Source organism: Halichoeres trimaculatus, unplaced genomic scaffold (genome assembly GCF_033239565.1).
Source record: "Halichoeres trimaculatus isolate MK-OKI-2021-1 unplaced genomic scaffold, fHalTri1.1 fHalTri1_scaffold_23, whole genome shotgun sequence".
In the NCBI taxonomy this organism is placed as follows: Eukaryota; Metazoa; Chordata; class Actinopteri; order Labriformes; family Labridae; genus Halichoeres; species Halichoeres trimaculatus.
This window is the reverse complement of record NW_027437201.1, coordinates 7,337,389-7,361,023: the sequence shown is the minus strand read 5'-3', so window position 1 is coordinate 7,361,023 and position 23,635 is coordinate 7,337,389. Positions and strand designations below refer to the sequence as shown.

General features: G+C 38.5%; 1 protein-coding gene across 1 annotated transcript in view; it reads right to left on the bottom strand.

Moving 5' to 3' along the window:
- atrnl1b (attractin-like 1b) overlaps positions 1–23,635 on the bottom strand; it is a 101,248-nt gene that overhangs the window by 21,811 nt on the left and 55,802 nt on the right. Inside the window, exons 22-26 of the mRNA XM_074662603.1 lie at positions 19,559–19,653; positions 19,301–19,379; positions 15,810–15,967; positions 11,561–11,622; positions 4,483–4,561 (exon numbers count right to left, since the gene is read on the bottom strand). Of these exons, the coding sequence (XP_074518704.1) occupies positions 4,483–4,561; positions 11,561–11,622; positions 15,810–15,967; positions 19,301–19,379; positions 19,559–19,653 (473 nt within the window). The remainder of the gene's footprint in view (positions 1–4,482; positions 4,562–11,560; positions 11,623–15,809; positions 15,968–19,300; positions 19,380–19,558; positions 19,654–23,635) is intronic.

Sequence of the window (23,635 nt, the reverse complement as noted above, 5' to 3'; positions counted from 1 at the left end):
GAGAGAGAGATAAAAAGAACAGAGCTGCATTAGATACAGCAACATGGTTTTGTGTACAACATGTTTGTGTTGCAGACTTGTGAAATGTCAGCGCCCCCTCCCATCTGTTCTCCCCACAGGTAACTTCAAAGAGGTCAGACTTTGTCCTCCTCCTTGGCATTTACAGCTTTTGTCTTTCATTTCTTCATGGCCTCACTCAGGAACTCACCTATCCTTAAATAAAATTATTGTGAGAAAACTGCTCCACCTTTGGAACTGACTCATTTATCTCATTTTGTGGAGGTGTGAGGGGACACTCAGCTCATGAAATGAGACAACACATACTTTTGACTGTGCAAGAACAAGTCGAGATACTTTGACACAATTAAAAAGAAAATTTTAGTAGCTCAGCTCTGTAAAGAGAAAATATGTTCCTTGGCTTTTGTGCATTTAAAATTGCTAAGAATGCTACCTAACTTCAGTTTACATTTCTGCAGGTTAAAATGTGTCAACTTTGTAGTGCTGTTATATTCAGAAAAGTTAAGTGAAAGTCCTGTTGTGGTCAACAAATTTCACAAAAATCACAGATTCCTGTCTGTTTTGCAGCTGTTAACAATTCATTAATAAGTTGAACACGTTGGCTCCGCCCTGTTACAGCAGCTCTGTCTTCTTTATTGGTTACTTGTAATTTTTCATCTCTTTTTTGTCATTTTTGCATTTGGAGTAGATCATTACTATGTATGACTCATTTGTTGGTCATGGACACCAAACTGGTTTTGTCTTCAGTGATATTTTTACTTTTTTTGCTCCTGTGTTTGTCTGGAGATCCTAAATGTAACCATGGCTGCATTTTTTTATATGTGAAATCAGCTGTTAGCAGCCTGTGGTATGTCAATGCTAACTGGTGCAAGCCCTGATGTTCCCCCACAAGGTGAGGAGAAGGAGGTGAGGATGACGGACTGGTTCTCAGGTGTGGGCTAAGAAGTGAAGATATAGACCTGTCCGTCTCTCCATCTATCGTTATTGGGAACGTAAGATCTATCTCCAATAAGCTGGACAAGCGCTAACCCAGCAACAGAGGGAATACCAGAGGGCAGAGTACATGGCTAACGGAGCTAACACTGGTCACCAAGCCACATTGGAAGAGCTTCACCTGCTGTGAGCAGACAGGATCCAGGAGACAGAGACTGAACAGACTGCTGAAGAAGCTCAGTCCTGAACCCTGTGGAGGTGGAGACTGGCTGAACTGGAGAATGATGGACAAGCTGTCAGCATCTGTTTTCTTATGGACCTTTTTGCAATTTCTATACACTTTCTTACTTTTATTTTCTTAATTGCTACTGTGACTCCTCCTGAATTTCCCCTTGGGAATAAATAAAGTATTTTTTATTCTATTCCATTCTATTCTATGTTTCTATACGGTCTGATTACAGTCCAGAGTTCAGAGTTGAACTGAAATGGTTGAGGAGTTAGGGTAATTTAAAGAGCATTTTTCAAATGCTGTTATAGAGTGTTAAGGTATTTTATTTTGAAACTCAGCGACTGTTGGTGCTTCCTGTCCAGGCCAAGCTTCTTTGTTCAGCCTGACATCTCCTTAGAAGATAACAGTATTTATACTGCCCGTTGGACTTTTGAGTAAGAAAAAAATACGTGCTTTGGCAATCATTCCTCTTAAGCCCAAAACAGTTGGCCCTTCAGAGCTTAGAGAGCTGGTTACAAAGTCCAACAGAATGATAGAATACAGAATAAACACACAGAAGGAAAACATATACACTAAGTGTTGATAGATAAGTTGAGAAAAATGCTTTGCAAAATCAAATTCCTCTCCTGTTAGACTTTTAACCTGAAGCTACTTTGATGACAAACTTTTCAACCACCTGGAATTAAAAGATGGAGTTTTTATTTATCTATTTTCATCTGGCAGCTGAAGGGCAGCTACAAACAGATGATGGGAATGCCAAGAGCAGACAGTTAAAGTGAGCAGAATTTCAATGACATGAGCCCATCTGCCTGCATTAATTTTTATTGACTTTAATTCTTTGGATAGACATGATTCGCAGGCACGGTGGCTATCATTCTTGTTTACTTTCATATATCAATTAGAGGGTATAAAATTCAGATCCTATGATTATCAATGTCATTCCCAAAGGGGAAATAAATAGTGGGAGCTTTATTAGTCCACTGCAGGTTTTCAGGCTGGACGGGCAGCAGATTAAACTTCCTGCTTTTGGGTGACAAACAGCATCGAGGAACATATAGGGCTCGCTCTGAAGAGATGGAAATGATGACTGCGGTCACAGAAATCAGTGAGAACTCAGTGCAGTTTGAGTTCATGGCAGTGAGGTGAATTTACATACATTTTCTCTCTTCCTCAATTTCCAGCAGAAGTCTCTTTCTTACCCTCTTTTTTAATTTCACCTGCCAATCATCGCATCCTTCTCCACTTTTCATCCCAACCCCATCTTTCCTATCAACACTGAATATTAATATTTCATTCTCCCCTCTTCCTGTCATTCACCCATTTCTCCATATGCCTTTCGTCATACTTTTCCCACTTGTGCACTTAACTTTCACGCCACGATTTACTGGACCTGTCATCTGTACTTTAAAGTGTAATTATTTCTGACAAAGTAATCGATCAAATACCGGGACGTTGTACCTCACAAAGAGGCATTTTCCATTAACAGACACAGTCTTTTCTTCAAAGCTGGTCTAAAAGCTTTTAAATGAACTGAGTTTGTTTATCAGGCTGAGAACACAGGCTGCTGATATGTATTGATTTTTCTATCGCACAGTTTAGGTTTTTGACACCTTAAACCTAAAAGATGTGATTGAACAATTAGTCGGTACTCCCTCTATTTATCACAGATGTTTTCCTACATGTCCTCTTCCTCCTGGGAACTACTTTAAAAGCCTTAAGTGTAGTTTCTAACATGAAGGTTCTCTCAATCACAGCAGTAACTCTCAGCTAGACGTATGAAAACATGAGAAAGTAGTAGAGTTATCACAGGTAAAGAGGATGAAGATAAATCTTGAATAAAACAACTTGAACTTCTTCATTTCTTGTTTCCTCATATCTAAAGAGTGCGGTGTTAGCTGTGCTCTAATGGTCTGTTGAAAAATGAGAACTTCATATTTTTCTCTTAGTTCTGAAGACAACTTTGAGGGGAATTTGGAGGCTATTGTTTCACTAGTTTGTGAAAAAAGTGGGGTGCCAGTTAGACCTTGTTGTCAAAGGTCCCATATTATGCAGAAAAATCACTTTATTAAGTCTTTTAATGAAATTTGTGGGTCTTTGGCTTTCCTCCCAGCCCACAAAATGTGATATTTAATGACAAAACCTGTACTTAGTAGTGCTTGTGAATGTAAAATCCTAACCTAAAACGAGCCGTTTGGATTTGGGGTATTTGCTGATGTCAGTGATTCCCTTTTTTTTGACCAATCAGGAGCAAGGCTGACCTGATTGGTCCACTGGAGCAGATACCCTTGAACCCCCTCCCTGCCCACTTCCCTCCCCGCTGCTGGAGAGATTTCTGGAGAGAAATCTCTCCAGCAGCGGGGAGGAGGATGCCAAAGTTGAAGAGCCATCACTGCTTTGTTTTTGGCTGTAAACAGCCACATAGTTTCATGCACAAGCTTCCCATCTCAGAAGAAGACAAGACTAAGTGGCAAGAGTTCATTTATGAGGGAAATGTGACAGCTACACTCAGTAAAACTGTGCATGTGTGTGCTAGTCACTTCGCGGCCGACTGCTTTTCTAACTTTGGACAGAACAACAGAGGGCTAGCGAATAGACTGGTCCTGAATCCAGGCGCATTACCAACCATCTGCCAACAAACCTCAGACCCTGGAAATGTGAGTATTTTAAATGCTGTGTGCTGTGGAGCAGATGAAAGAGCTTTTCCTCAATGTCCCTCCTGTCTCTGTGTTAGCTTCAGGATTCTAACTTTAGCTGTGGTTAGCCTGTTGTTTTAGCCTGTAATGTTACAGTAAACGAGCTTTGCTGTTTTCGAAACATTGTGCACTCAGAGCTCGTGGCACAGCTCTCAGTGACGTGGAATAGCGGGGAGGTATCAGCGGCATTTACATATGAAGGTCACGCCCACTAAATCAGAGTGTTCTGCACAGAGGGGCTATGAGAGCCTGGAAACAATGCTGCTGTGCTTGATTTGTTGGCTTTTTGGACCAAAACACGTTACTACCATTTCATGAAGACATCAATGATCCATATTAAACTGCTGAAAAGGAGCAGAATATGGAACCTTTAAGCTGTGCACCCCATGTACTGAGGCTACAGCCCTCAAAACAGGCAACCTGTACGGCATAACATCCCCCACTCTCTGCCCTCGTCTCATGCTCCGTTCACTGCTCAACCATCTAGATAAAGGCATAAAAGCTCCAACATACACTCGAATAAATCAAGGATATTGAAAATGTGAAATTTCTCAGAGATAATTAAATGTAGATCAAATACAGTCATGGTGAAAGTCACATAAGAATTACCTCTCGCCGTCTCGAAGCCCAGCAGGTCTGTTTAATTTTCCAAACGACTGCAGCCACCAGGAGTAGTGAGAGAAAGCAACTATAAGAAAAAGAGACAGAAGAATATCAGGGGTGACGTCTTCAACAAATACCAGCTTAATGATTCAATAATTAGGGGAAAATTTCATGTCCATGGTGTATACTTGTCAATTTTACGAAGTATTAATTTCAAGCAATGACCAATTTTACAGTGGGTGTGTGGCATCTTTTAACTCCTCCATTAATTGTTCATCAACTGTGTTGCCAACATTTTCTGGTGTTTTTACTATAAATGTAAAAACAAAAAACTGTGAAGTAAATGAGCATAAATATGAGGTGATGGAAGTCAGGTGGTGCCATGTTCAAGGTCTGCAGTTAGCACAAAAGACAAAAAATGGAGAAAATTTCAACAGTGTTGCCTGTCAATCGTATTACCATGTAATTTTTGTGCCATAACTCTTAAATTTTGGCTTTCCGGTGATATAAATGATGAGGGACATTTCTAGGGAGTGTAGTCTGACATAGAAATGTTAAATAACTCTGAATTCAGTATAATATGGATTTATAATGAAAAAATAGTCACAACTTCTGTCCATAACAGGGTGCACAAAAATATGCTCCGAAAATGTTTTAGTTATTGGAATATTTAAAAGATTTTGAGCGCTTAAGCTCGTCAACTAATGAATTAAGTAAATTCTAGGTGTATCTTTTGCACTCAAATAGAAAATGAAACAAAAAAAGCACTTTTTTTTTTTTTTTACTTTTTTGTATATCTAAAATGTTCCCCTAGTTGTATAATCACTCAGCTGTTAATGAAAAATACATATAGATTGTATATTCACAAGCAGTACATGACAAATATGTTAACACATACAATGGGGAGTCAATTTTTCTGGTATCAAATGTCACCATGCTACAGATAATACGTCTGTTTCACAGGTGTCTGTTAGCTCTTCACAGAGTCTCAAAGCTTTTTGACTTTGGGTGTAATGGAAATACTTTATCTGTGGTAAAACTTTGACAACAAAATGGTAAAAAGACATTTTCTGTATTATTTTAATCACATGGGAACAAAATATGAACTCCTGGGCTCCTGGATGATTTCCTATGGTGTTTGTAGAAAGTGAGTTGGTGAAGAAACAGTTAATCGCAATGAAAAACATATAAGTCAGTTTTTTACCAAAATCATGTCATCCTTAATGCCTAACCTATTTAATAATTCACAAAAAGTGGGGGAGGTGAGTTATCGTCTGTCTAGAGAGAATCTGATCTAAGATGTTTGTTTCTTTGGACATACACAGTGAAAGTATTCCTTCACACATCATTTCTGGATTCTGTGCATTTTGCATTTTTTTTCTCTTGATTTTTTTTTTTTTGTGCAAACAAAACCAAATGTATTTCAATGTCACATTTTTTCCTGCTAACTTCATAAAAAGACAAAGCAGAAGAGACTGTTCAAAGAGGAAGAGACGGAATATTCATCTTTTATAGCCTGAATATTTTGGCCGATTACTTCGATTAATTACCCAACAGAAACATCATCAGTCAAAGGAAATTCAGCATGATATAAGCCCTCCTGAGATAGAAACATATGACTGATTGAGAGCTTCCACTTCATTATCCTGCTGATGGATGAGGATGTAAAGACCATCATGTGCTGAAGAGATGATCTGTTCTTGGGGATTTGTTTTTGCCACTCAGGAACACAGAAGCAACCATAGGGTGATGGGAATGTGTTTGAAACACAGCTGTAATCCAACCAATGAGGCTTCATGCTGAGGGACGTGCCACATCTCTAAAACAGGAAGTTTGATTTGATATGCACACGACTAGCTCTAGTTTCAGGAGCCCATTCGTTACACTTTTTAACCGTCTTTCAATTTGCCATTCACACCTGCGACATGGAGGTAAATCTTTGAAGAGAAAGAAAGCGCTTCTGAAGACTGTGATAACTTTGAAATGAAGACTTTTCAAAAGGAGTTACCAAAAAGGGAGGGGACCACCATGCAAAAAGAAAAAAAACATGAAGTGAGATTTGTAGTTTCAAGAGGAGGGAAAACTGTGTTCAAACACCTCAGCATCACACATGGAGTTTAATTCCAAAGTGCCCGTGCAGGGAACCCTTTTAGAACTTGCACAATCTTTGACAGCTTTGAAGATAACATGAGGTGTGGAAGGTGTTTTATGAGCTTCACTGAGATTTTCATTCCAGAGAAAAAGAGAAATCCTTAGACAGATGTTTGCCTTTTATCACTGCTATTTTCTTTGACAACAAAGAAGCTTAAATCCACTTTGCTCTTCCTTTTGCTGTTAATAAACAGAGTCCTGCAGTCGTTCACGTTTGATTTCTAAAAAGTAGTGAAGGACAAATGTAACAGTGTTTCCTTACAGATGCTTGTGCAAGTTTAAATTGATAAGGTGCAAGTTTCAAACCAGATTAGGTTTAAAATTGATTCAATTTTATCACTTTATTCATTAGTAAAATTAAATGAACTTTTCTGAGGATATATCTTCTATACGTAACAAAATGAAATTGGCTTTTCACAGCAGGAAACTGAACTCAGTGTTGCTTTCTTTTCACTAAATGCTCTTTCTATAATCACAGAGATGCAGTTACCGCAAGGGGAGACATTTAAATACATCAATTACTGCATTCTGTGCCACGTTTAGACCGCTCGGACAATCTTAGTGATTTCTTCCGGGATAAGAAATGAGGACAACTGTACTCCTTATATATGCATGTTAAGGACAAGTCTATGAATGCACTTTTTCTACATGCTGGATTAAAACACATTTTTAACACCTGACACATCTAAAGACTCGCAGCAGTTCCATTACAAGTTTAGCATGGCATTCTGTTACAAAGCTTCAACACTCAGACAGTTAAAGAGGGGTACTGTATTTTTTAGGCTTCAAATTGGCCCTCTGATATCCCAGTAGTAGCTTTACATGAATTACAGCTCCAAAAAGAAATCTCTATAGCTTCCCTATCCTCCCACTGCTGTTTCAGAAAACTCTAAATCAACCGAGTCTGAAACAATTTATTTAAGCCTCTGTCTCTTTAAGGCACCCCGCTTCAAAAGCCCCCTTCCCTCTAACTGGCCAGCCCTCCAGAGGCCTATCTGGGGCAGAGTGATGGGTAGACCTTGGTGTTTGAGGCCCGCCCCCTTCAACTCACTTGAACCAGTCAGAACATCCTTATGCCATGACCTCATCATTTCAGCAAGTCTCATCAAGATCTTATTCTATTTTTTTAATGGACTGTTCTGAGAACTTGACAGAAGGATTCAGGGATTTTTATGAGATATCAACATGTAGCAAAAATTTGTTCACACTTAGTACATTACGTTACATTTTATTCATGTTAAAGATATGGAAAAACACAATGCCATTTATTTTAGTCTAGGTGTGGTTAAGACTGAATTCAGTGGCGGCTGCTTGTCAGTCAGGGAGGGGAAGCTCATTTTTTTTCCAGCCTACATCATAAATTTGTTTCATAATTTAAACGTAAATTCTACCCTGTGTTCCATTTCAAGGAACCAGGTGCCAAACAGGTGTTTTTTCCAGGGATTTTACCAGTGTTCTCTCAATGCTTGTCGTTTTTAAGAAAGGTAAACTCGCTGCGGATCGATAAAGCCTCCGGATCAGTCCAGAAAAACTCAGAAGATGCTCTGGTGGAGGGTTATACTTCAAGATCGCCGACTGGCTCATTTCCCTGTCAATCAAAAAAGGGATTCAGCCTCAGACAGATCATCCAATCATCATGCAGAAGCCCAGCGTCCAGGCCAGCCCACTGCCTCATAGACCCCCAGAGACGCTGAGCGGCCGATGGGACTAAGCCCAGCGTTTATCCAATGACTGTCCATTTTCCACAGTGGAACAACCCACTCTATGCTTCCCTGCTGAAGTCAGAAGACGCTCAGCGTTTAAGCGCTGAGACGTTGCGAAGATGAATGAGGAGGTGGAGCCAGTAACCTGTGATAGGAGCTGATTCTGAACAAAAGATGAAGGGATTCTAGCGCATATTTTGTCAATGAAATGTACACACAGCAGAACATATCACCACTTTCTTTAGGGACATTTTAGGAGAAGCTGAGCTTCCCTTGCAGTCTTAGAGCAATCGCCACTGGCTGAATTTGGCAAATTGATTAGGCTCCAGTCCTAAGGACAGTATAAAACACCAGGGAACAACTGATCTGCTGACCCATATATATCTACACCTGACTTTGAAAATTTCAAGAATTTTTAGAATTTGTGATTAGACGACCTCAGGCAGCAGTATGAAGAAGAGGCTAAGTAGAAGTAAAAAGATTCTGAATAGCTTGTCGTAAAATGTAAATAAGTATTCAGACAAAGACAGAGCTAAAAGCAGCAGTGGGAGGAAACAGAGATCATTCTCAGTTCATGCCGTCGTTTTTCCACCTTCTTCCTCTCATATGACAAGGTCCAGAAACCCTGTGGGCTGATTTGACATTTTGTCATCAGGCTGATTACGTTTCCCGCAGGTTCATGCCCTCCAAAGCTCTCCAAACACTCATGCACACACATGGAGACTCACACTCAACCTCCTGTGACTGCATCAGGCCTTTTTCACTTTGTCCTGAGTTTGTGGGTCAGTGAGAAACAGACAGATGACAAGGAGGCAGAGAAAAACTTGGGAAGACTAGAAAGCGTGCATGAGATGAAAATGAATGAATGTAAAATCCATGCAATTTAAAAAAGCATTCTTTTTATAAACAAAAAAACTATGTAGAGCTGGATTTAACAAGTTTTTTATGAAATCGTTAGGGTGCCTTTAAAAACGGTGCTTTATGTCTGTCTCAAAGACTAAAACTGTTGCCACTACTTCCACTGCTGTCCATGTTCTGACCCCAATTCCAGTGCAGATGAAGCTAACAGCTGTCAGCTACATTTTAGATTAAAGAACAAACCCTTCCCTTCTCAGCTTTTCTTGCAAGAATTCCCGAATTTGTCTATTCAACTGTAATACGAGCACATGGAGGCAGGAGATAAACTGATTGTGTGACAGGTAAAGTTATTGTGGTCTGGGCGATGATGGGCAGGTGCCTTGGGCAAAGACTGTCTTCTATTTCCACCTTGACAGCTACACAGATAATAAGTTAGTCAATCACAGCTTGTGTTGCACACCTTGGAATAAAATAAACCAACATTTTCTCAAAATATCACAGTTCGGTAACCGTTTTGGAAATACATACCTGTCCCAACCAAGGACATTCATTTGTTTTTGTTTTTCCCTCATAAGTCCGATGTGGTGATCATTTTTATCTTGTGTACACAAGATAACCTTCTATAAGGAGCTTGTGGGAGTTTCTACTTTATGCAGAAATGAAACTTTTGGGTGTGAATGTGTTCTGTATTTACTCACACAAAACACAAGCTTTTCCTACTCAACTGTTATCTTGTATGCACAATATATCAACATTTTCCCACAAGATAGTTATAGCACAGATAGCACAATACAGTGAGTGTGCTAATATAATAGGGTTTGTATGTTTTTGTGACTTACTATGAACAACATTTATGAACCTGGGTCATGTCGCTGAGCTGCTTCGGCACTATGTCAAAAAAGTCAATTTCTATAAAAAGTTTCCCCCTTACTGATATCAGTGTGCACAACATACAACATTTACCAATAAGAATGTTTCCATGCACTAGATAATGTAATAGTTTATTTCACAAGAGAATTTTCTGGCACCCACAAGATAATATCTTGTGCACACAAGAAGTTTTCCCCACAAGAAAGACTTTTTTTGCAAGAGATAGTCGCTTTTCCCTATCAGAAAGATTTTCCTTTGTGCACAAGATAACTCATTTCTCACATGATTTTCTGATACGCACTCCATTTTTTTCCCTCAAAGTAAGATTTTGTCTTCAGGGGCCCACTGACACCTTTCACATGTGAAACAATATGGTACTGATGCCCAGTACCTATTAATCGGTACCGGTACTTAATGGTACCAATTTTCTGTACTTTTTTGTGTTTATGTGTTAAAAAAATATTTTTTAATAATAAAAAATGTATTTTTTCAATTTAACATATTTATTCTTCAATATATAAACTTGCAATGCTGTGTTCATTTCCAGCATAGAAAATCACCTACTCTTCCATTCCCTCACAGTCACAAGGATGCGTTCAGGTACCTTAACATGGTACCGTTTGATTTTTGGGGAATTGGTACCCGGTACTTTTGACAGAATTTGGTTGGTACCTATAAAAGTACCTAATTCGGTACCCACCCCTACTGACACCTCACCCATTGCTAGCCTTGGATGTTGACCTGTTTCTTTGTTTTTGTCACTCCATTTTGTTCTTTGTGCAGGTTAATAAACTGTAAAGTTCTGCATCCAGAATCTGTTTAGTTGAGTTGTGTTGTTATGATGCTTTTGTCTGAACAGGAACTTTGTATATGAGCAGATTATTGTAAGTTATGGCAGGGGAACTCTTCACAGGTTACTTTTCACAAGCTGAAGATTTGCCATTCCCCTATGACCCAGTGTTACAGACTACAGATGCTGAGATTAGTCCTTCAGTAACCAAGCCTTTGTGATGGACCGCCCCTCAGAGAGATGTGTCACTGCAGATCTTTTGAAGCTATTCAGAGAGGGCCAGTATCTTTCTTAAAGCATAAATTTCCCAATTATACTCTCATCCTACATTCAGGGTTTTTTTTGTGCTTTTCAGAGAACTTAATCAACTCATTTTAAAGATTTCAATGAGAAAAGATTTCCATCAAAGCACTCAGCGTGACAAATCATTAAGAGTCCTCATATCTTGATCACCCCTGCTTTCTCTTCAGATACCACTCACAGAGCAATATGCACCTATTTAAATGGTTCCTGGCAGCTCATTTGCCACTTGAAGAGAAAATAAAAAACGGTGCCTTGAAGATACAAAAAGCATTTACGTGCAGGCTGTTAACACAGCCAGGCTCAAGCAACTCAATGGGCTCAGAGAAGCCAGGGAGGAAGATGAAGAGGTGGGAGGGGGTCAGATTCTGGGTAATACTTCTGGACAAAAGACAATGGTTGACCCTCTTACCTGAAAAATGTGACAAAGAACTGGACGAGGTCCATGATACTGTTGTGCTGGGAGAAGGCAATCTAGCAGAGACAAAAAGACAAACGGACAACATTAATACTCTGAGAATTACGTGAGCAGTTAGCAAAACAAGCCATGGTACAGTTTTATCTCCATGTCATTTGTGATTTGTGCTTGTTTATATCAGGGTAGTGGAGTATTATAGCTGTGGCCACCAAAGCAACAACCCTGCCTAATGCACTAGATGTAACATGTAAGTGGCATTCTAGGCCCTAAATACTATAAATACTCATTTTTTTGTTAGAACAGTGTGTATTTTTGATGCTATCAAGAACATCCCTTATCCTAGTATTGGTCTATTCTACATATAGGATTACTGTTTTGTGTTGTGATTCAATAAAGTTGTTCCAAAAAACAACTAAAGCAGAGTAAATGACTGATTTCTTTTTGGCCATGGTATTTTTGAGGAGTTTCTCCTGTACAATTTGTTGCGAAACTAGCTTTTAAATACAATTCTGAATGACTATTTTCCCTTTTATAATGTCGACAAGACCCCATCTGCTGTTGGGGTGGATAACAGAGCTAATTAATTTATTTATGTCAACAGCATGTCCAGTGACTAACGATCCAGAAATCCTTTTACTTTTTTACCTTCATTAAAGAGGGATTATATACAATCCTAGCAGCTAAATCACATCTGGTAGAGCACATCACAGTGACTCGTCATTATCTACTGTAGAATTTCTGAAGGCAGTTAAGCCTTAGAGCATGCAGGCTCACAAACATAACGTCATCTGGAGCACGATGATGATTGGCAACATGGTAGAAGTTATGCTTGTATATATAAGGATTTATTTGTGTTATGTTGGATGCTTCTATGGTTGGGCTTTAATTTTTTTTTTCTTTTGATTCTCTCCCAAACTCCTCCTATCTTTGACTTTTTCAGCCTTTTAGCGTAAAAATAAAAATCAGTGATCTGAAATGAGATGCTCGCTGACATGACTAACGTTACTCAAAAGCACATATTGTACAGATGTTTTTCAGCCTTTTAAGTGGCTTTGACGGCGGTATTTGGTGCTCAAAAAGCCCAGCGTTTCACATAATACGAGGTCAAAGCAATACATTTGAGGTTGACTCAGCTCCAAGTCATCAATCTCAACCGATCAATCGCATCATTTGAGAACGTACTTTTCGTCCTAGAAGACTTAAGTTACACTCTCTGAGGACGAAAATAATACGCACAGATGATGACGTCACAGGAAAAAAAATAAGCTCTCCTTGCTATCTCTGCCCACATTTTAAAGTTACTTTACAGGCTCAGACCTTTAAATACGCTCATGAGTGCATTGTGAAATTCTGCTTTATCTCATCTAGTTCTGTGCTCTAACAATGCATCATAAAGGCAGAGAGGAAAGAGAAACCGTATCCAGTTACAGAAGCTATCTGCTTTTACAGCTCAGGCCGCTCTGTGATAAATAAGTGACTGTTGGAAAGGAAATCTAATAGAGAACTATTACTGAGCTGCCTGACCCCAAGATATTATTACCCCACCATGGTCCAAACATCTACCCTACGAAAGGCAGGGACAAAAAAATGAAAAATCAATACCTGGAAGTGAACTAATTAGGGAAAAGAGAGCTGTGAGCTAATGTTAGAATGAGAACAGTGTCTATCTGAGTGCTGGATTTGTTACCTGTTTAAAAAGGATGCACTTTTAGAGATGGAATTACAGTGCCCTGAATCGCATTACACTCTTATAAAACCAAAATATGACAAAGTCATTTACACAGAAAGTTCATCCAGCTCATTGTGGTCTGCTGCTCCACAGAAGATTTAAAAGCCATGAAGAGAAGGCACCTTAGTGCTTCACTGGAGTGTGAATGAGTTTTCTGGAGGCAACAAAATTGAAACTAATCAAAAAGGTTAAGAGTGCAAAAATCTACCCAGAGTTCAAGTGTTTTTAGAAAAGAGTTCAGAAAGTCTTTTTGGCATTACGTATTTGCACTTTTAAGATCTTTATCAGTATTTTCTCTTTGAATGTTTATGTTCAGAACTGGTAAGAAGTCAACTGACTTTTTAAATTACAGTGGATATGAAACAACATCATCACTTACCTGGAACCCTGTTAAAAGCTTCCCTGATGCTATTTTGAGATTCTCTTTGAGCTTCTTTTCAGCTATAACTCAAATGGGATTTGACCCATAGCTATTTTTTCAGTCATGCCTTTGAATAAAGCATACTGAATTTTTCAGGAAAGGCTAAATCTTTAACAGAAAACAAATCTTAATGTTGTAAGTAAAATTCCCCTCAAAATTGTGAAAAATACTGAAAGCTCTTTAAAAAATTATTATTATGCTTGCTTTATTGTTTAAAAAATCTTTCAGAGTTTTTAAAGTAAGTCCCCAAAGTTTGTAGACAATTATTAAAAAAAAAGAAAAAAGAAAAGAAAACTAAAAATTGAAGAGAAATGTTTTTAAAAATGTTTTCTTTTATAATTTATCTGTCCCTAAAGCCTCTGGAAAAATCTGCAAAAATTCTGGAAATTTTAAGCATAAATCACAAAACGAAAAAAACTTTCATGGAAAGTTTCCAAGGCTACAAAGACTATTTCAAGGATTCCATGTAGGGGTGGGCGGTTTCTTTACTGTCACCGGTATAATATGCTGCCCAGAAATGAATTTTGCAGTATTGTAATGACCACAGTAATTACAGTACTGCACTTTTTTTTATCACAGCCATTCTGAAAATTTGCGCATACACCTTTAAGGCCAATAGCACTGAGTCAGTGACGTGGTTGACTAGAGGAAGTAAACATTTACCAGTGTGCATAAAGGTTTTTCCTTCTGTCTAAATTCTTGCTTGTGTTGTACGCCGCTTTGGGCAAAAGCGTCTGCTAAATGAAACTGTAGAACTGTAGAAAGCGACACAGCGAGCCAAAACACCGCTGAGAGAGGCGCGTAATAACAGCAGCCTAATGAGCAAAGTTACTGAACCAGATGGAAAAGTGTCTATGATCAAACCTCAAAACCTAAAATGTGATACAAATATTTTTTTTTAATCAAAAGTAGTGGCATCAAAATAAGCAATTTTAAGTGAATAATGTAGTTTTTGTCTTCCAAAAGCACAATGTGGTCAAAGGCCTTTCTCAAACACAATAGTGGACATTTTCCATCTGATAGATAGGATGTGTACACATAACACAGAACAGAGTCAGAATCATGTTTTGAAAGACTTTCCTTCTTTCATGTTGGAAAACTATGATAAAACACAGTTATCGCAAATGACAGAAAAATACCATGATATAAATTCTGGGTCATATTGCCCATCCTTAATTCCATAACTTTTTAGGGGGTGGGGATGTTTCCCAAAAAACCTTTAGTTCCTTTAAAGATTCCCAAAAAAATCAGGAACAATCCCTCAGCCACAATTTCTCACTATATTTGAATCTATTCCAGAGCAATACAGCTAACTGTTATTTTAGATTTCATCTCGATGACATTTTAAAAAAGGGAAACTGGCTGTTCTGAAATATTTCTTATAAGATGAATCTACTGGATTAAAGCATCTTAATTTATAGAGAAAAGTTTAATTTCACCTACAATTGGTAAATGTAAAACTCTGTTTACTCAGTTATACCCACTTAGTCATCTGTCATGCTGTCTGTGCAGAGACCATATTTGTTTGTCATAATCACAGCCAAATAGCACTGCCTCCGTCTGAAAGAGTAACAGCCTGCTGTTCTCTCTTAATTTCAGTGTTTTTCTCTCTTATTAAGTCACGGCTCAGTCACTCTCACTATCACATTAGTCCTATGTGGCCTTTAGCTGATGTAACCTCTTTGTCTCAAATGAAAACCAAACCATGGATGTTTTAGGCAAATCTTAATCTATGTTTTCTATTAAAAAAAGGTTTCTGTTCCTCACTGTTAAATCTTGTTCACCACATTAAAGCCTCCATCTCCTCCGTGTAGAGGAGCAGGGAAAGGATAAATGGTGCTTCGCTTTTGCTCACTGAAAAAAACAGCTGTGCACCTTTGCATGCAAGCCATCGCTCATTAAATCTGTAATTAGAATAAAGTGCACTTGAAATCACCCTGAGCTGAGTAACAATGGGGCTCTGCATCTGCAAAGATGGCTACTCCTGCTCTCTGCATGTATGTTACATCAATCGTTCATCCATGAGAGTTTCGCGTGTGGATAATTAGATCACTATGTTATCTCTGTCCGAAGGTTGTGAACACAGTCCTCACCTGGATTTTGATAGGCCATGAGAAGTTACTGACGTAGACGTAAAAGGTGATGTTGGGGTTACTTCTGAAGGTGAACTTCTCACAGGAGAAGCTGTCTCTGTATTCTTTGATGTTCGTTTTGGACACGATGGGCACTTCCTCTCCCGAGATGGTTCCAGCTGTTGGGGGGTAAAAGTTCACATTTAGACTTTTGCTTTTAAACCCTCTTCAAGCTCACCCACATACAAAGAAAGAGCTATAGATCCTGCAACATATTATTATGAATCCATTACTGGGTCTGTACAGCCATTTAGGACAGCAGGAAAGCTCCCATTACCATTTATTATGTCTTAAGTACATTAAAGTTAGTATTTCAGCTGACCTTAATAAAAAAGAGCGCAGTATTATATGAAATTACACATGCAGATCAAATTAAATAGTAGATATGGGGGAAAAACGTGGCTTTGAAGAGGGACAAAATAGCTGCTGTCTATAGGTCATGACTCAGTCACATAAGCATGTTCCTTGTTAATGCATTTAGCACTTAAGGGACCTTAAGCACAGATTAGAGCACAAAAACAAGCACAGATTACCTTTAATGTACTACAAATTCTGTTTGTGTCAGTTTCTGTTTAATTCTAATCAGGTGGATGCTCTTCCTGTACAGAAGGTGGATTTAAACTAATCTAATATTTGATAAAAGTCCTGGATGGTGGACGCGAAATGTTCTTTGAGGGACAAAAGGTAGACAAACATAGACTGGATCTAATCTTTAGGGTATCACCCATCAGTTTTTGAAGATGAGCTTTGGAGTCCATCTTTTACTGGTCGCCATGTTGGATCTGATGATACAGCTTAACTTTGGTCAAGCTCAGCAAGGGGTAAGGAGAGTGGAGCCAGTTTGAGAGCAAACAATTTCAGTATGCTCTTCTGTAAGTCTAATTATGCAAAACATTTTTTTCTTTTCTTTTTTTAAAAACAATGTTTTTGAATTGGTGTATGTGGTTTCCACTGCTTTCAGAGCCAACCTCTAGTGGACACTCGAGAAACTGCAGTTCAACACCGGCTTCATTTCTTACAGTTCAGGATTTGCTGCTTGGTTTGAAAGTGTTTCTTGTCTATGCAACTTTCTAAATGTTTGACAACTGGGTTCTGTTCTCAAAAGTTCAACGTTCTGGGATGCTCTCTAGCGCATTCATTTAGGCCTAGAACATTTGAAACAGGAGAGCAAAGGGAAGGGAATATCGGCTATTTGGAGGCTGGAGATTTATACATTTTGCACATACTTCAACCAAACAGGAACCAACTGTTACAAGTTTTAAAGAATGAAGCCAAAAATGCAGTTCATAAAGTGTCCACCAGAGGGTGTCTCCAAAAGCCAAGGAAACCACATTAGGTTCCATGATAAAAGCCTATTTTATAGCAGAATCAAACATGTTTACAGCTTGGTTGGGGAGAAAAATCTCCATGCAGTGCATTTTCTTCATTTATACACTTTACATATGGCAACTTTTTCCAAGTTGAACTGATAAGAATGAAATAAATAAAGACTCGAGAGTTTTCCACCAGTTTGCAGAATGAGAGGGTGTTTCTAAACACCCCACTTAAGAAATTAAAGGGGGCTGGGTCGACTTCCACATAGTCTATGGATTATAATAACATTTGGTAAATATTAATATTTTGAAGACAGAAATACTAACTCAATGTTTTTTTTCATGTACCATTTATACTCATTTTAAAATCAAAGCTCAAGTCTTTAATGAGTCTGTTTCCCATTTATCTTAATGTTTCCAGTCATTTCTTATTCTTCCTCATAATACCACTCCTCAAAATTGACATTCCAGCCCACAGCTCTGAAACAAAAGAAGTGAAAATGACAGCTTGACTGTGGCTACGTGAGCACGTTTATCTTAATTGAAATCACCCTCCTCCTCCCACCCAAAGGCGCCTCACGCTCTCCGTCAATTGTGAAGAGGCTCCTTCTCAGACACAATATCTTTGTGGATAAAAGAGGACCCAACTTCAAATATTAATGACGCTGCTCCGAAAAGGTTAAGGTGGCGTTCTGGGTTGCAGGGAGGGTTAACACGTCTTAGTGGTTGGAAAATGTCAGAGCTGTGGGGACAGAGAGTGGTCGATGACTGGAGAGGAGGGGAGGGCAGGGGATAAACGGTGCCACTGGACCACTGCAGTGTCCTTGGGCAAATTCCTCAGAGGACCTATAATATCCAGTCAACAGTGACACAATACACACTGACAACAGAGGGTACAACGCTGTTAAATTTAGACTAAATTATTTGACTGTTACTCCACATGATTTTGCTCCAGGTTATGTTTCTGGAATAAGATTGGCTTCAAACTGTGACTGGATACTTTTACTCATTACGCAAAATAATGGGGGTTATTAAAGATGCTATAAGAAGGATCTGTATAAATTGCACTCCCTCGCCACCTTGTGGCCCGGAGTTTCCACACACTGTTGTAAATCACTTTTAGCTAGGTGTGTGTGTGTGTTTTTTTTTATTATATGGAGATCGGATCAAAACAAAATTACTTTGTTCTAGGCAACTTTTTACTGGACACTTGCTCAGGTAAGGTATTTATCAGAACAGTTACGTAGCGCTACGGTTTGAAACGTGACATCAAGCAAACTTTGTAGCAGTTGGCTACATGTAGCGCTATCGGCAGCCCAGTGCTCCGACGCATCTATAGGCTAACGTGACAACAAGTAAACACTGTCAGTTTGTATGTAGTTTAGTAGCTGTCTATATTTAGCACAGCTGGCAGCCCAGTGCTTGAAGACATGTCTATAATGTGCAACGTCAGTAAATCCTGGTTAGCTATCCACCAATCAGAGCTAACATAACCTCACTCTTCATTTTATTGATAGACTCTCAAGTTTGAACAGACCACTGCAGAATAACTGCTGACTGTGGGTTGGAACGAACATTGTCACAAACAGTTTAGCCCCTGTTTTATACAGTGATACAGTCCGAGCTGTATAACTCTCCCATTTAGCTTTCTTCTGCTCTTCTGTCCTTTTTCTGTCTGACAGTTAGGCTCCTGTGTCCACCATCACTACAAAATTAATCACAGAAATCGTTTTCAGCAGAGAAAAACACAGAGATCTTCATCAGCCTGCGTGATGTTGCCACAGAAACCTGGACGTGCAGCAAGTCACTATGATCCTGGTCAATCCAAACTGGAAGCTAAGAAGTAACGATTTAAAATAACCTGTAACCAGCAATATTGGAGCTGATAATCTCATTTTAAAGTCTGGATTACACTGAGGCATGTATCGAGAAAGGAGACTTTTTCAAGATCACTTTCAAACTCCTCACAGCCCCTTTGAATCTGCTTAATTTACAACTTTAGTCTAAATGACTTCTTTATGGAAACCAGACTGACAGGACGACAGACAGTAATTAACAGGTTTCAGACCAAATAAGCTGAAAAACAAAAAAGGCAGACATTTTACAGAACTAGAATTAAATACAAGTCAGAAGATGTACCTGTTGATCCCACAGACCAGGTGATGTTGAGGTTGAAGTTGTTAGAAGCGTTAATGGACATGTCCAAGTTCTTGTTCGCCTTGGGACAGAAAACATAAAAATGACACATAAAAACTGATACACAAACTCCATGTCACCTCAAAATTTGTGTGCTGTTCCAGACTTTTATTTTGAAGTTGTGACTACTGGCTGAGCAAGAAACACCAAACAGTAGTATTTCCCTGTTCAATGTATGAAATGCTTGAATGAATCCTTTACCTGCTCAGGTGAGGCCATGAAGTTGATGGCAGTGTAGTGATTATCATCTTCCTGGATGAGACTGAAGGTGAACTGGTAGTCGATCAGGAGGTTATCTGTTCACAAACCAAACAGAAAAAGAAAAAAGTCTTACTTCACTGAACTTAAAATGTCAAGTGAGGAGTATGCACACTCTAAAGTGCGCGACAAGCACTTAAAGGGACCACTACGACAGCATGATCATATAAAGATGTACTCGGTGTGACTTGGTCGAAATAAACTTTGAAGTGACAAACTGACTGATGGGGAGTGAGGTCAAAACGTCTGTAATCAAATCTAAAGACTGCAATCAGAGAGCAATCAAGCAGGGAACAAGTATGACTACCTGGCCCTGTCAGCAGGATCTGAAAGCCCATGCAGAGATTAATTATTAAATGATTAATCAATAATGGCAGTGTGTAAATCAGAACGTTGGTCATCTATTCCAGAAAAAAAACACTGAAAGTTTGAATTGTTACATTTATGCATTTTACATTTATACCTTTTTATTATTACATATTGTAAGCATGGCGAAAAAGTAACAGTGCTGGATATCCATACTAAACGCATGCAGATTTTCACACTGATTCATGTCTATAGGGTCGGGAAAAAAAAAACAACGAAATTTGTCCTTTCCAAAAATAGCAAAAGAATCTTCATGAGATTTGCACGAGACTTGCTGAAATGATGAGGTCATCACAAAAGGGGGCCACTAACTGGTTTATGACTTAAACTCTTGCACAACAAGGCCCCCTGAAAGCTGGCCAATCAGAGGGAAGGGCGTTTGTGGAGTGGAGAGCTTTAGGGGCTGTTTACACAACATGTTGTAGGATGAAACCCAACAGTATTTTTGCATTTTGGACTCTCGTTTTGCATGGAAACGGCATTTTGGCTGACCTAAAATGCAAACATTTGAAAACAGCTGCCACTACTGATGCCGTGAAAACTGTAAGCTGGTGTTTTCAGTGGAAACATGAATGTCTCACTCCTTTTTGTGCATGTGCATACAATAGTACATTGTCACAGACTACCATGTTGTGCTTGTGCTGCTCACTCTGCTAAATCTGCTGACTTGTTTTTCATCTGTTGCTCCACTTCTGCACTTGTCATACACCAGATGATCGGCTCAACTCTACTTCAGTGAAGATCTACCAAAAGCAGCTTCTGGACAAGACAGTTATAGCGCCATCTACAGGCCTGGCATGCTTACTACAGCATTTTCAGTCCCTAAGTGTGTAAACACTATTTTTTTCTCTGCGTTTTGGGGGGAAATGTTGTTGTGTAAATTGGGCCTTAAAGAGACAGCAGCTGAAACAAAGCGCTAAAGCTTCTAAGGCTTCTACAAAACACCAGTGTAAAAAAATGTGAATGTTTTGAGTTGTAAATGAGGGCTATAGAGGGACAGAATAAAGCTAAAAACAAATCAAAATACCCCCTCTTTAAAAAATGAGTAATGTGAAAACAGACACAATTAAAGTCTTGAGAAATTAATTTGTCATTAACCATTGTCACCACATTGCTGCACTTCTAGTCTGGAACAATTTAAGGTAAGTTCAGTTATATCTTGACACAAAATTTGATGGTTAAGCTGCCAAAAAATATGACAAGTTGGGTAAAAAGTACTTTTAAAGCTTGATCATATCCACAAATATGATCTAAGAAACTACAGTGGTAATTACTACAGCTGCTTTAGATTGACTCAGCTGGATAAAATATGGATGGATAAAGGATGTAACAGCTACAAATATTATATATGGAATCAAAATTCTTTATTAGGTTTCCTTCAGCTTAAGGCAAATTAAATTCAAGGCTTTTTAAGACTTTTTAATGTCATTTACACTTAAATTTAAGACCAACTTCACAACACAAATGGTAAAAATTAGCACATTAATTACATAGGGCTAGGGACAATTAATAGAGTCCCATCTGCAACCACATCAATGGGCCTATTTACTATCATACTTACATGTGTTAACATTTTATAAGACTTTTAAAGATCAATTTAAGACATTTCAAGGCCATTTAAGGCCTTTTTTTAGATTCATAAATTCAATGCTTTTTAAGACTTTAAGGATCTGCAGGGACGCTGGTTTATGCACATTTTGTTTAAGAGTATGAACAGTTTCCTTAATAGCAAGACGTTCTTTATTGTTGCATTGGAAGTCTGCTAAATGCCCTTCTATCTCCCAATGGCTCAAAGATGTCATGTTTTTCTGAAAACTTGAAAAATTAGAAATACATTGAGAAGATGCACTGTGAAATTTTTCCAAAAATGGCAACCCTTTTTTTCTTATTTCATTTAGAGGTTCTACCTGGGCAGTGGTGGTGGTGGTGGTGGAGGTTCATTGTTTGTTCATTACAATGTAATCTGTAATTTTGATTTAATGTTATTATTTTCTCCAAATTTTTAAATGTTTTTTTTTTTCTGTAAGTGTATACGTTCATGTTTACGTATGCATTCATATAAAAAAAAGGGAAAGGAAATTCGTATTTCTTTGAATGGAGATGATGAGATGTTGAATTGTATTATGTTTTCGATAAAAATATTTTAGAGAAAAAAAAAAAAAGAGTATAAACTAGGGCTGTCATTTTAACGCGTTAATTAGATTAATTAATTACACCGCAAATTAACGCGTTGTAAAAAATAACGCAGATTAATCTGGATCCAAAACCCGCGGGGTGTTCAAAGACACACTTGTTTTCAAATGTCTGGCATATACAAACAGTTTGTCCTACTTGGAAAAGTAGGGTTCTCGTCAGATTTTCAAATTTCCGACGGTCCCTGAATGTATTACACCTGACGTCAGCAACATGCTTTAGACCGAGAGAGAGTGTGTCCACATCTTGTTTATTCACACTTCCTTTTTGGAAATCTGCTGAAAATCAACCGTTTTCTCTAGCTCAATTCTGTAAAAGACAGATAATTCTACACTCTTTACTGCATTAAACAAGCCCTGAATGATCGATATTTGTCCTGTATTTAAATCTAAAGAATTCTTTGAAAAGTTCCTTCCATCTTCCTTGTGTCATGTTTCAGCTTGGGGCTGCTCTGCATCAATGAGCAACAGTTTGTGTGTTCAGAGCATGTAAACCTGAAAATACTTCACTTTTCTTTGATCCAAGACTTGAAAAAAGTGTTTTGTACATTGTTCCTCACAGTTTTTAGCCTTTAGCCCTGGTTCTCCTGACCTCATAGAAGTATAGAAGTTCATATTGCAGTGAAAATTGAGTCCACATCAAGTAAAAATGCGACAGAAGCAAAAACCGTCCTAAAAATCAAATCAGCTTACCTTAGGTGCAGGACTGTGTAGATTTTGTAAAGATAGAGCCACAACACTTTTTTCATGTGTTCCTTATGCCTCAGGGTACCTAAAAATGTGTTGTATATATTCCCACCTTATTTCTTAATGTTTTTTTAATGTCTTTTAATGTAATTTTAATGTCCTGAAGTTCAATTTTTTTATTTTGGGACCTTAAGCAGATATGAGATTAAAATGCGATTAATTAATCTAATTAATAACAAATCCTGTAATTAATTAGATTAATTTTTTTAATCGCCTGACAGCACTAGTATGAACAGTTATGTGTGTATGTAATAGAGGGATTTAATAAAGCTAACAGATCTTGAGACGGGAGTGGGCTCACAGTTAGAGTGAGAAGTTGGCTGATACACAGTGAAGTGAGTCGGATAACGTCATCGTGATCTCAGAGTGTTAATCCGTGTTCAATGGCCTTTCAGATAGTCAGGGGTGTCATGTTTACAGGAGTGTATAAAAGAGCTTGAGAAGAAGTTTGGACAGAGTGCAGAGGTTAAAGCAAGCTGTGGGCTCTCGGTCCTTGTCTTCCACTCATTGAGCCAGCTGTCAGGCAATGGCATTTCAAAAAAAAAAAAAGAAAAGGAGAAAACCTTGGCTGAGGCTCTGTTGTCAGTGTCATTGTTGAAAGAGAGGAATACGGCAGCAGCGTGAAGGACAGCGCATCATGCAAACAAACTCACAGAGCACAAATATGTCATGTGTGACCACTCATCAGCCCTGGGTGTCACCTTTTCCCCCTGCG